This window comes from Theobroma cacao, chromosome 2 (genome assembly GCF_053813885.1).
Source record: "Theobroma cacao isolate CCN51 chromosome 2, ASM5381388v1, whole genome shotgun sequence".
In the NCBI taxonomy this organism is placed as follows: domain Eukaryota; kingdom Viridiplantae; phylum Streptophyta; class Magnoliopsida; order Malvales; family Malvaceae; genus Theobroma; species Theobroma cacao.
Window position 1 is genome coordinate 15,104,247 of NC_142640.1, and position 14,344 is coordinate 15,118,590.

The window sequence follows — 14,344 nt, forward strand, 5'->3', positions numbered from 1 at the left end:
CCATTTAAAAATATACGATAATTATAGCGGCTAAATATTTTTTATACTTCATAATAAATATTTGAATATGTCAAATCCAAAATATGAATCTGGTTATTCAAAAGCTTAAAAAGAAAAGAAAACTTGAAAGTTTAATACAATTTCAAAAAGAGTACTTGATAAATTTTTTATGTGTAATAAAAATAATAAATCAAAAATTATTAATGAGTAAAAAATTATTAAAAAAATATTAGAACTTATTATAAAACTTTAATTAAAAATTTTACATCTCAATAAGTTAGAAAAATAATTTTTTTTTCTAATTTCAATAAAAACAGTTTTATGAAAATATTTCGTTTTTAAACCTTTAAAGTTATTAAATCCATGAGCACAACCCTCCTATATTTATCTTTTCATAATCTCACGCCTGTCTTATTAAGTCACACATCAATTTCAACTTTTCAAGTCATTGCCTTTGTTGATGATAATCATAAGATGACTATTTCATGCACTCGCAAATGAAATGGCAGTTACTAGTCATCAGCTAACTGGCGGCTCAAGTTCCTTTTTGCATTTTTCTTTGGGTCCCCTCTTGTTTTTCTATATGTTTGGGCGGCGTAAACACTGCTAGAGGTGGGCTATGTACAGTTGCAAGTTCCACCAACCTTCCACGTACCATGGGCGGCCTACTGATCAGTTCGCACATATATATATATATTATAAAACTGATATCATTTCAATAAAATTAATATGAAGAAACTTTTCTTTTATATATATATATATATATATATCCATCCTTTGCTTATTAAAATTAAATATTAATACAACTTTATAAAAAAACGAAATTAAAGAATACAAGAACATAATTCCAACAACAAAAGTAAAACTAGTTGAGATCACATTCAGTCGAAAAGGTTAGCAGATAATAGAACTTAATTATCTTGTCCGGTTCTAGCCATTTATCAATTCGGAGAAGCTGGCCTTTTCATCTAGTTGTGAGGAAAAGTGGAAAATAATACTACTACTATTAGTTTTTTAAAACTAAAATAATAATACTGTTACTATTATATTATTGATTTATATGATAAAATACTCTTACTTTCTAATTTTTAATTATAATTTTATATGAGTCTATTAATTTTTAAAATGAACAGTTCATTTTTAATATGTAAACGACGTTTATTAGTAAATGTGAAATATTAAAAGTACCCTTCTTCTTTCTTCCTTTTTTTTCACTATTTTTTTTTCAGGCTCGCTGCTGGCACTCCTCTTACATAGGCCAATCACTCCTGTGCTCCCTAGCCTTGCCTCCCACCCCTGTGCTCTTTGCCCCGCGCTCGCTTGGGAGCATGAGCACAGGGAAGGAGATCCGATCGGAGCCAGATTTGGCACTCCCGGACTAGAGCTGGATCTAGCACTCCGGCTATAGCAAGAGGTAAGAGAGAGTTTTTGTTTTAATAGAAAAAAAAATTAAATAAAAAATTTTAGGTTATATAGTGTGATAATTTTACAAATGAATGAAAATTAAAATTATCCTTTCAATATTATTACATCGTCAAACTAATGAAAATATTAACTATTGACTAAAGATTAGGCTAATGTATTCAATAAAAGATATTATTTTGAGATAGACTATTTATTTCAAAAATTAATGAATTCACGTGAAATTATAACTAAAAGTTAGGGATTGAGGGAATTTTACCCTAATTTCTAAGGTTGACAATTAGGTTAATTGTGGAGTATTTTTATGTCAAATTGGGCTTTATATATGAAAGGGGCATCACGATCATTGCTTAAGATTCGCCCTATTCAAGACTAAAGTGGCAGCATAACCACTGAGGCTAGCTATTCTTCTGCCTCCTTAGTTTCTCTCTTTTTCCTCCTCTCCCAACTCTGTTGGTGATTCTTCTCTCCATTAACGGCCTCTTTAACTTGAATCAGAATCTGGGTTCAATCCGTATTTGTTCTTTTGGTCCTCGTTTTTTTTCGGGTTTCGGTCCTTTATGCATGATTTCAGTTTTAACTTGTTTGCTTTGTTCAAAATGAGTAACACATTGAGGCTAAGGGTAAAGGTCATGTTTTACTTGGTTTATGACAGAGGTTAGTCGTTTAAACTTTGAAGCACGATCTCCGGCCTGTACAGTAATTCCAGGCATTCTTTTCGTCGGCCAGTCTTTTCATGTTCATATACAGCTTCTTAAATCAAGGTGTTGTGTGTGGTTTTTGAGCCCAACATCTCTATTGTTTTCTCTTTTTTTTTTTTTAAATATATTTCTTGTACAAGAGTTGATACAAAACACGCTACTAGTATTGAGAAAAGCTCTGCTCATGGAGGTTGTGAGCAACGAAAAAGGCAAGAAGGGCAACCTGATCGTTAAGACTTGGGAGCGATGCAAGTCCATTGGGCGTGCCCGTGCTCTTTCGAAGAAAAGCAAATCGTGGCCATCTATGGATGCCTCTCTCAAAGAAGAGAAACGCACCAGAAAGAATCGAGTGGCCCCCGAAGGCTGCTTCTCGGTCTATGTTGGACCCCGAAGACAAAGATTCGTCATCAAAACCGAGTACGCAAACCACCCGCTTTTCAAGATTCTGCTTGAAGAAGCCGAGTCAGAATACGGATTCAACAGCGAAGGACCCCTTGTGCTTCCATGCAACGTTGATTTGTTTTGCAAGGTGTTACTGGCTATGGACGATGGCGACAATAAGATCCGCCAAGGATGTAGCTTCGCCAAAGGTTATGGCTCGTATCGCCTCCTCAGCCCACCTCGGATGATCGCGATAAATCAGTTCTAATTACTACTAGTTTATGTTTCTTTTTTACTTGTGTGTTCTCCGTCATGTCTCGCTGTTAAGATTCTGTCTGGATTATGTATTTGATATGTTTCGGAAAAAGCTTGTAATAATTAATTATCATGTTAAAGTAGTAGAATTAAAACTTAAAAATTAGACATACATCGTCGTCCCAACTCCCCAGCTACCTTTGCAAGATTGCTTTTACTAGCTACTCTTATCACGAAACTTTGCTGTTTGACTATGTCAAGCTTGATATATATTGGTTTGTTTAAAGGGATCTTTGAATCAAGAGATGGCTGCTGGATAGGTGATCTAGCTAGTTCGATTTTATCCTAACTCTCTAATAGTAAAAAAAACAATAGTCATACGTCCGTGACTAATTACAATTATATATACAAGTTGCTAGAACTATTTTTATAATTAATAACGATTATGTAAAGTCAAATAGTCGTCTTTGGAGGTGTGCTGGCTAGCGTGGTGGATGACAGAGGCTCACGAGCGGAAAATTTTAACTGCATTTTAAATTTATAATTATACTATTACCGATAAGATCAAGTTCTACATTATATCTTTGTTTAAATCACATGAAATGAGAATATAATTAAGAGGCACATTAAAGCAAGTGGAAAGCATCCAATTTACTGAAATTTATTATCTGCGTACTCTATGTGTGTGGTTGAATAATTATATATGCATTAAATAAGCAAAAAAGAAAAAGAAAGAAAGAGTTCTTTTAATCTTATAGTAAAAGTTACTATATTATCGAGAATTAATATAATGCACTTAAGCTTTCTACAATAGTATACATAAAACTAGAAACATAGATAGCAGATGTAGCTAGATTTTTCAATCTATATGATTTCAATCTATATAAAAACCGGGGGGAGTTTTAAAAATTAAAAATTTGGCAAATTAAAATAGGCAATGATAGGAAATATTGGACCACTTCGTGCTGGCCTTTATGTAAGTGTGTCATTTGACTTTGAGTTATTAAACTTTTTTTAGCTAGAAGTTACGATTCATTAATTAAAATGGCTATACCTAACCATTCCATTTAAATACTAATAATTATAGTAGAATTTTCTACATAATTTTTTCATTTTAGATTACTTCACCACCGTATAATTAACCATTTCTTGGTTGCCCTAATCAAAATGTCATATTCATTAACTTTAACTTAATTAAATACAATGATGGTTCGTCCTCGTCTCTATCCATAACATTTTTTTTTTTGCAATTGTAGATTCTTAATTTTTGAAAACTTAAGAAAAATCATAACTTTCAAGATTAAACACTGTAGAAGCAAAAAATAAAAGAAAATTGTACCCTTAGGGATGGATTAGGATTGATCTTCAATGGAGTAAATGTTCACATTAAAATAAAGTTTAAAAAATAAAAAAGTTTATGTTTAGTTATAACTTAACTAAAATAAAATAAACTGAAAAAATTCTTTTAACTTTCGAGCATTCCTTTCTTCTCTCATTTTAATAGTGACAAAAGATCATACATTTTGGGAAAACAAAATCAAGAAACATACGATCAAATAATTTTACTTCTTAGACTCGATTAATATATTTAAATAATTCTCTCAATATGGGTATAGCTTATACTACTAAAGTATCTATATTTACTTTCTTCTTCAATTAGAGTAGGCGCAAAAGTTACTCAATAAAAAAAAGTGGGCACAGAAGTATAACTTTATAAACTTTTTAACATCATTTTTCAACAAATATTAATTAGTATTGATCATAATTCCAAGCATCCAATCAGAGCAATTACTCTCACTAGCTTACATATAGATCTGTCCCAGTCGCTCCTCCTTTTCTTCTATCATTTAGCACATTTTTTTCTGTTGCTGAGGCTTTGTAACAAAATATGCATTGCTTATGCTAATGCATTCGAGTTAGACATGTAAAACTACAGCTTGTATTTAGCTTTTTTTTTTTTTATGCATTTATGTGGTTATTAATTAGTGAATACTGACTGTTTTTTACCTACTTATTTTGATGGCAAAAAACCAATTCACTCAACTTTTTAAGGTTTGTTTTACTCGATTGGAAGTTTTATAAGAAATGTTCTTCAAGTAGAACTGTTTCAAAAGTATTGTCAAAAAAAAAAAACTAAAATAATTGCAGAAGTGTTCTAGAATGTAAAACACTATTTCTTAGTATTTTCGTTATTTTTAACAAATGAAAAAAAAACTTTATTTAATTAAACTATAAGTTTTTAGGTGAAAATAATAGATAAAGCAAATAAATGTTTTTGTTAATTAAAAAAATGAATGACATCAATAGGAAATTTGAACCAAATAAACAAGATGAATGTCAAATAATACAAATTTTCTTATAATTTTATGTATTGTTAAAAGGTAAAGTAAAAATATAAAAAATTATTAAATATTTGCTGTTATACGTTAACTATTTTTGAAAAAAAAATTTGATTTATAATTTCGTATAAAAACCCAAATCGGCTTCCTTATATAAGCTTAAAACTTTTAAACCTTCGAAAGTCAAACACCTATACTTCTAATTTTCCAGCAAAAACAGTTTTCATAAACTGGGCCAAACACTGCTTTACTGTTTTTCTTTCAAATTTTATATTTTAGTGGAGTTTTCTCTAAAAAAAAAAAAGTAATAGTAATTAATTAAAGTAAAATTCCATGAAAACCTTTCATCAAATGCTCCATAATTTTTCTTTCATTATTCTTGTCAAAAATCGAAAAGATGGTAACTATACCCATATCACATAATTTTGTTTTCAAAAACAGCTCCTATCACTAAACTATGAATCTATTGGCACAAATTTAGCTACCATGCTATCTAAATTACATGGAAAACAAAAAGCATTGGATTGATTGGGATTACGATCGAAGTCAATAATGCTCTAAACATCGTAAGATTTCTTAATCAAATTGATTTAGGCCTCTCCTGCCTGCACCAAACTCAATTATTTGTTTGACAACAAAAAGTTGCCCTTTGCCTTAGTGCTCCAAGTCGCATTCGTCAATTGGAAAGTTTTGAAAAAGGTGTAACTTTATAAAACAAGGATAAATTCAATGTATTAAGCCTATAACCAGTCATGTTTTTCTTTTGGACATTGAACCATTCTGTTTGATTTACAAGACCGCCACAAATGGGATTCACATTTAATGTTTCTTTTATGAGAAGACGTATTATTAATATTTATCTTAAGGTTCTATTGGATGAAGTAATAAACCTTGTCGAATTAGTTTCTTTTTCTTTATCGTTAAAAGAGTTGTATAATTGTTTTTTCTTTTAATACAAGATTATAAAACAGCTAGAAGCAGAGTTTGAAGCTTACAAGTTCCATTGGGTTAATTGAAAAGACAGCATGGCTGCAAAGTGTCTTTGAAATAAATATTCATATCACAGGTGTGCAAGTGATCTTATAGATTTGAGATCATGTGATTATTGTTGGGAACGGTTGTTGTTCAATTTTTTACTCATGCAAGTATACATATCGTAAAGATAATATAGTGATAAATAGAGTGTCGACCTCACATAGAATTGAATTAATTTTTATTGTTAACTACTAAAATTAACACATCTTAATTTTATCTAAACAATTAAAATTAAAATTAAAACTAATAAACTAATAACTAAAACTAATCTAAAATATATCAATAGAATTATTTTATTAACTTCTAGTGCTTACTAGACCTAAGATTATGATATCCCTCAATACTTCATTTGAATATTCCTAAATTATTTACAAGTCTCTATTGAGTTTCTTATAAAAATATCTCTCATAATTAATTTACTATATGTCTATGCAAATTAAATTAAAGACAAATTCATTAAGTTCATCCTCTAATTTTGGCTAAGTATGGCTCATAGGTGTATGTCTATTTTATATGCAAATCAAATCACCTAATCAACTAAGTGCATTCGATCATACGTTATTCTATTCAAGATCTATCTAAATCTCCTTCGTCAAGATTTAACCTAGGTTTCCAATTCAATCTAATTGGTGATCAAGCAATTAGAACCATTAAGAACAGAATAAAATAAACAACTTAAATCCATCAACATAAGTAAAAGAGAAATAAATAAATCAGACTATGTATTGAGTTCAATTATAATCTTAGATTAATAATTTAGTTCCCATTCAAGTCACACATCATCATCAAATAAAATTTAAACATTAAAAACAAAACCAAGAAAATAAGAGAATAACAAAAAGATAGAAAAACCCAAGAATTGTATTCTTGATCTCCAAATCTTCTTGGATCTCTTAAATTCTTCTTAGCTTCAATGACTTTGTGGCTTGACTCTCTGCTATCAATCTGGTGTTTCGTTCTCTCCCTAAAAGTCCTCTGAAAGGTTATTGTTATAAGGCTTTGAAGTTAGACCAAGTTGGGTGAAGAAAGAAGTTAATTACAGTCAAAATTTTCTCATCAGACTATGTGGGCCGTGGCCTACTACCTCCAAAGCTGTGGCCTGGACCATTTCAATAGCAGAAATCATAATTATTCTAGGACTGCTGCAGTGCTCCATCTTCAACAAGATGTTTGATCACTTCTAGGCCGAACTGCATAAAGTAATAAACATAAAAGTTGTAGCTTTTTCTCTTAACTTTCCAATGATTGAAGAGTCACTTCATTTCGAGCTCTGTAGAGAGATTTATGGCTAAAATATCGAAGCATGGGCAGTGGAAGTCTGCACCTTGTAATTGCTCTTCTTCTTCCGCTAAAATTCTTCTTTCATTAAACACCTACAAAAGCACAAATAAATCAAAAACAACCTATCTTAATCATATTAAAACCAAATTAATCATAAAATTAACTAAGATTAGATTGACTCACCAAAAATAACTAATTTAAAATAATTAAATAAAACCTACTAATTTTTATGCATTACAACAAGAACTACGCTAAATTACTATCAAAATTAAGCTTAAATAACTCTATATCATAGAGTTATCAGCGATATGATCAGATTAAATGTAACGGAATGAAACAAAAAAAAATTATAAACGAATAGCAAAACAAGTCGCGCCTACTATGAATCTCCTTAGTGATTTTAATATAAACAAAACTAGAAGAGAGAAATAATCAGAAAAAATAAGATTACTGTAACATCTTGTACCCTCGTATAGAAACCAATATGACCTTATCGATAAGACGAAGGGTTAATTGACGCAAATTTAAGTCCAAAGAGTGGTGACGGGTTAAAAGGAATATTTTGAAATAAAATATTTCGTAAGCGAGAAAATAGTAATTAAATTATAATATCTTTATCGATGATGAATTAGTGAGTTAAAAGGTGATTCAGAAGTGAACCAGGACAAAGTGAGACATTTTGGGTCCCGAGGAGACAAGTGAAAAATTTTGAAATAAAATAATAATTTTTGGATAAAATAATATTAAAATATTAATATTTTATTTATTGTAGAAATTTGTCATAAAAGAGTAGTATATGGTTAATCTAAGTGAGGGAGAAAAAGTAAGAATGAATTTTGAGGAAAAACTACCTGAGTGGGGCCCACGTGCCTTTATTTAATAAAGTAAGAGCGGGTAAGTATATATTTAAATATTATGGTGACATTTTGGTGAAGTGCAAATTTGATATTCTATTTGTACAAGTGTAAAGGAAGAAAGATAGAAGGAAATTGGAATTAAAGAAATGTTGAAAGGACCAAATTGTAAAGGATGAAAAGTTTGGGAGGCCAAATGGTAAATAAGAAAAAGTTGGGGTACCTATGTGCAATTTCTCCATTTTAAGCTAAGTGAATATTTAATGTGTATATATATTTGTATTATGGAAACCAAGATGAAATTCAAGTAAGATGCAAGTGAAATGCAAGTGAAATTACTTAGCTAGATGAAAATTGCATGTAAAGTTACTATTACATGAAAATGATTGTATGTAAAAAGGATAAAGTTAGTGGGAAACATGTGGGACCCCACCATGTGAAGGATGATAAAGAAAAAGAACAAAGGATATTTAAGTGAAAGAAAATCATAGTTTGGCAAAGATAGCCCATGGTATTTAAAGAAAAATGTATGATTAATATAGTTGATGATTTAATAAGAAAAAGAAAGAATAATTTAGTTGCATGAAATCTTATTTGTTTTGAGGGAGGTCAAATAGGATTCAAGAGTGGAAAAATGCATGAAACATTATTGGATGAAAAAGTGGCCAAATGAGGGAATGATAAGTGGAAATTAAAGGAGATGAAATGAAATGTGAATTAGGATGAAATGAAAGGAAATGTGCCATTTCCTTGGGCAACTCGCCCATGTATGAGAAAAATGAGAATGAAAGCCATTTCAAGGCTTTTACCTTAAGAGATCTGCCCATAACCAAGAGAAAAGAGAGAAAGGAAGAAAGGAAAGGAAGCTTGAGGAAGTTCCACCCAAGAGGAAGAAAAGGGGATAAAGAAAAGAGAAAAAGGAAGGAAAGGCTTGGTTTTGCACAAAACCAAGAGGAATCGTGAGGTTTTCTCCCTCATCTTGTAGATTTGTGCTATTTCATCACCGAAGGAGTCTTCAATACTCAAGAGAGAAGTTGTAGGGTGTTGATGGAGGTGTAGAGCTGTAATACCCCGAACTTTGATATGGTGGCTAATAAAGCTTATTGGATGCCAATTGAGGTTAATTATAAAGTTTAAAAGTGATAAAGGTGAAAGGAATAGTTTGGAGAAAAATATTGCGCAAGTGAAGAAATAATAATAAAATAATAATATTTTTATCGGGAAAGAATTTGCAAGATAAAAAGTGATTTGGAGGTGAATTGAGGCATAATAAGGTATTTTGGGTACCAAGGAGACAAGTGAAAAATTTTAAAATAAAATAATATTAAAATATTAATATTTTATTCGATGCCAAAATTTTTCATGAAAGAGGAGTATCTGGTCAATCCAAGTGGAGGAGGAGAAATAAGAAAGAATTTCAAAGAAAACAGCATCGTGGGACTCGCTTGCCTTTATTAGATAATGCACGAGCGGGTAAGTATATATTTAAATATTATGGTGACACCGCGTTAGAGTATAAACTTTATATTTCGTTTGTACATATGTAAAAGAAGATAATAGAAGGAAATTAGAGTTAAATGAGTGTTGGGAGGACTAAATTAAAAAGGGAAGAAACTTGGAAGGCAAAACGGTAATTTTCTATATAGCTTGGTCACAACTTCCAAAAGAAGCTTTGACTCCTTTCTTTTTAGCTCTAACCGGTTCTTATTTCTCCCAACAAGATATTTTTCTTCTTCTTGTTGAAGCTTCCAACGCCATTTTCATTTCAAGTTCATGAAAATCAAATTTTTTCATGTGATTTTCCTTGTTTCTTCTCATTTCCTTTCTTTTCTTACTCCTTTCTTCTCCAAACTTCTTAAGCATCAAATCTGCAGCTTCTAACCCCAATTTCTATCACTTCTAAACCCTAGGAGAGAGAAAGAAAAATCTCTCTTTGTTTTCTTTATTTTCTATTTCTACTTTACTTTCAACAGCACTTGGATTTTTGGCTTCAAATCTTCATTTTCTTAGGCTAAAAGGTATATATTTCCAACTTTTGAAAATTTTGAATTTATGGTTATATTTTCAGATTTTATTTCCTAATTTTTTTCAAATTATTTTTCTTGAAAATATTAGGTTTTTTGTTGATTTTCATGCCTCCAAGCTTACCAAGGTAAAGAATCTTGCCAGTCCTCGAGCAAAAGATAGAAAAAAACCTAACTTACGAAAATCAAATTCAGTTAATGAAAACTAAAATAAATATAGTTACTACTACTACTACAGATAAAGTGCATCAATTCAATGATTCCTTATAATTTCCCCAAAAGTATGTTTATCAATCATTAACCTAAGGAAAAATATAGGCATTATTTGAATTCATGTTTCAATTCTAATGCAAGCATATGCTTGAATGGATTTTCGTGTGTGAGTGTAATCTTGTACCAAGAATATCATGATATCTGGATGAGTTTATGCCAACACAAATTTCAAATTAGTACTAGATTTCCATAGGTTTACTTTTCATCTCTCTCTCCACTAATGTAGACCAATATAATGCTAGGGATCAATAGGACTTTATAAAGCTTGTAATGTATGGCTAAGGTTAAGGTATGATAAAGGATATTAATGTGGCTTAAATCACCCTAAGCACATAATTATTATAGGACCCATATATAGAGCTCTATTTTCCTTCTCTTAGTACACCTTTTCTTCCACATTTGAACTTTTCTTTTTTCTTTTTTTTTAGCACATTTTTTTTTCAATTTCACGCCCCTAAACTTATTTTCTTTGTATTGTAGGTAGTGGGGTTATTTTTCATATATTTTGAACTTTTTTTTTTCTCATCAATATCACATTTCCACCTTTTGCAACATTTAGCTCAATTTATATTTCCTAAAACAATATATTTGCTTAGGAGTGAGGGTTGCAAAATTGAAAAATTAATTTTAAGGCTAAGCTCAATTATTATGTAGTTAAACAAAGAAAAGGGAAATTAGGCTCAAAAGGGGTATGCTAGGGATAAAAATTTAACAAGGTTGGCTTTTTAGGCTCAAACAGTCCAAAGATGGCCTAAATGATCTCCCTAAATAAGTATTGCCTCAAAATTTCACCTTGAGAGAAAATCAAGCAAATTCTAGAATTGATGACATAATCTAAAATCTACATCAACATAAACCTTCTCTAGATATTCACAATAATTCAAAGTAAAAGATATAGTGCTCAAAATTGTGGAAATCACATTTTAACAATGATACTTAACATTAGACTTTAGCATGAATCCAAACAAAAACCATATTAACCAAAAGCTAAAAATTCAAGAGAACTAGTTATCATCATTGGATAAAAAAATATCATTGAAAAAATTGGCACAACTTTACTCTAGATTCCTAAAATTCAAACAAGATATAAATTCATTTATCAACTAATCCTAAATTATTTATAAATCTAGATAAACATACAAATAAAATTAAGTCACAAACTTTCACGGAATATTCACCACAAGAAAAATAAATTCAACCCCTAAAACTTAAACTAAACATTGTCCTCAATGTTAGAAAAAATAAAAGAAAGGTAAAGAATACTCCCCTGATGGTTAGATGAATATTTGAGAAGCTCTAATCCTCCTCCTTATTGTTATCATCTTCATTGCCACTTGTAGGATATATTTTTTTTTCCAAAAAAATAATTATTTAATTAATGTAGAGAAATAAAATAAATAATAAATAAAAATAACTAAAAAGAAAATAAATAAAGAAAAAGGTTTTTTTTTGGTTGGGTAATGGGCAAATGGGTAGTCCAAATAAGAAAAAGGAATTGGGTTTGGTTAGTGGGTTGCCCAATGGAGGGTAGTGGGCATGGTGGCCGCAGCTTACCCCATGTGGGAGCCGCGACCCACATCATATGGCTTCCTTTTTTTTTTTTACTGAGCCGCGGCTTCAAGCTTGGTGAGTTGCTGCTCATGTTGTTTGAAGCCCGAGAAGCTGTGGCTTACCACTTTTTTTTTTGAAATTTTAATTTTTTTTTGAAATTTTTTACATGAACTTGCACAAATAAAAGAGAGTGTTAATAATTTAATAATTAAAAAAATTAAAAAAAAAAAAAAAAAAGTAAGTTAGAGTGCTTGGGTTGCCTCCCAAGAAGCGCTTCTTTATAGTCACTAGCTTGACTATGGTACCCCCTTCTCTACTACTTTATATGGCTCGAGACTTTCTTTATTGACTTTAACTGCTCCGGTAAGTCCATTATAAATTTCGATAACATCATAAGGATGAATCTTTACCACCTTAAACTTGTTCCCCTAATATGGTCAAGATTCCATGGCAAAAGATGGAGTTGTGAATCAAAAAGCACTACTCGTTATCCAACCACAAATCAAGATAGCTGGAAAGTGGTGGTGGTTTTGTCTCAAGGGTTGGCGCCTACATTGTTGAAGGTGGTGAAATAGGCTTACCTTTACCCTCATTGACTAAATCCACTATATAGCAACTATCTGTATAGGGATACTGAGTTGCATTGAACAAATTAAATACCACTTCTTCCTCTCAAACTCTGAAAGTTATTTTGCCATTCTTCACATCAATAATTGCTCCAGCTGTAGCTAAGAATGTCTTCCCAAAATAAGAGGAATTTCAACATCATCTTCAATCTCGAGCATATGAAGTCCACCAAAATGTATAAATGCCCAACTTTAAGCAAAACATCCTTTATAATCCCAACTGGGTACCTGATTGTTTTGTCTACTAATTGCAAGGTAACTGTAGTGGGTTGTATCTCTTGAAATCCAAGTTTTCTAGCAATAGACAAAGGCATTATTGAAACACTAGCACCTGATCACATAACGTTTTAGAAATTTTAAAACTACCAATAGTGCAAGGAATAGAAAAACTCCCTGGATCTTTAAGCTTTGGTGGAAGCTTATTCTGAATTATCGTACTGCACTCTTCAGTAAGTGCAACTGTCTCAAACTCTTCTAATTTCCTCTTTTTGGTCAGGATGTCTTTTAAGAATTTAAGATAACTTGACATTTGTTCTAAAGATTCAACAAAAGGAATATTAATGTGCAGTTTTTTAAATACTTCAAGAAATTGCTAGAATTGTTTGTCAAGCTTTTTCTTTTGAAAACGTTGAGGAAAAGGTGGTGAAGGTGTGAGAGCAGATTATGATTTTTCTTTTGAATTTTCAGCAGATTTTTCAACCACAATATTTTTTTCGGCATTTTTTTTCAATTTCTTTCTCATCAGATTGAATTGAAATCTCAGGATTTAATGCTTGATTACTTACCTCTTTACATACCTCTTTTCCATTACGGAGAGTGATTGCCATACAATGTTCTTTACCTTCTCTTTTTGGGTTGGGTTCAGTATTACTTGGTAAGGTACCATGAGGTCTAGTATTTAAAGCACTAGCAAATTGGCCTACTTGTATCTCAAGATTACTAATTGAAGTTGCTTGATTTTGAATGGAGGCATCAGTCCTTATCATAAATGCATCCGTCTTTGTTATGAATGCATCAGTCTTTGTCATGAATGCATCAATCTTTGTCATGAATTGCATGAACATATCCTCCATTGAAGGCTTTTTTTCTGGCATAGGGGCTTTAGATAGAAATCTGGGAGAAAAGTTTGACTTATCCACTGATGAAGACCCTTGGTTGTTGTTCCATGAAAAATTAGGATGATTCCTCCAACCAGGATTATAAGTGTTGGAATAGGAATTATTCTGTTACCTATTTCCAACAAATTGACAAGACTCAAAATAGATGGGACAATTGTCATTGGAATGTCCTTCGCCACAAAATTCACATGTCATAAAGGAGTTCTAAACAACATTAACACTCAGTTTATCTATTTTCTTTGTGAGAGAGGCCAATTGTGTAGAGATAGTGTTTATCACATCTAATTCATGAATTCTAACAATTTTTCTTGTACCTAATCTTTTAGATGGCCATTGATAATTATTAGAAGTTATCTCTTCGAGCAAATCATAAGCCTCATTAATGGATTTACTCATGAGTGCACCTATAGCAGCAACATTAATGGTAGTTCTAAAAGGTCCCAGCAAACCATTATAAAATGTTTGAACTTGCAGCCACTTAGGT

At 31.1% G+C, this 14,344-nt stretch overlaps 1 protein-coding gene across 1 annotated transcript; it reads left to right on the forward strand.

Annotated features, from left to right (window-relative positions):
* Positions 1 to 1,768: 1,768 nt before the first annotated feature.
* On the forward strand, positions 1,769 to 2,931 carry LOC18608915 (uncharacterized). Its single transcript, XM_007043827.3, has one exon. It carries the CDS (start codon positions 2,071 to 2,073, stop codon positions 2,770 to 2,772), a length of 702 nt encoding a protein of 233 aa, XP_007043889.2. The 5' UTR covers positions 1,769 to 2,070; the 3' UTR covers positions 2,773 to 2,931.
* Positions 2,932 to 14,344: the final 11,413 nt, after the last annotated feature.

Bases quoted from the DNA above. Each gene is read 5' to 3' on its own strand.
- LOC18608915 (XM_007043827.3), top strand. From the start codon at position 2,071: ATGACAGAGGTTAGTCGTTTAAACTTTGAAGCACGATCTCCGGCCTGT.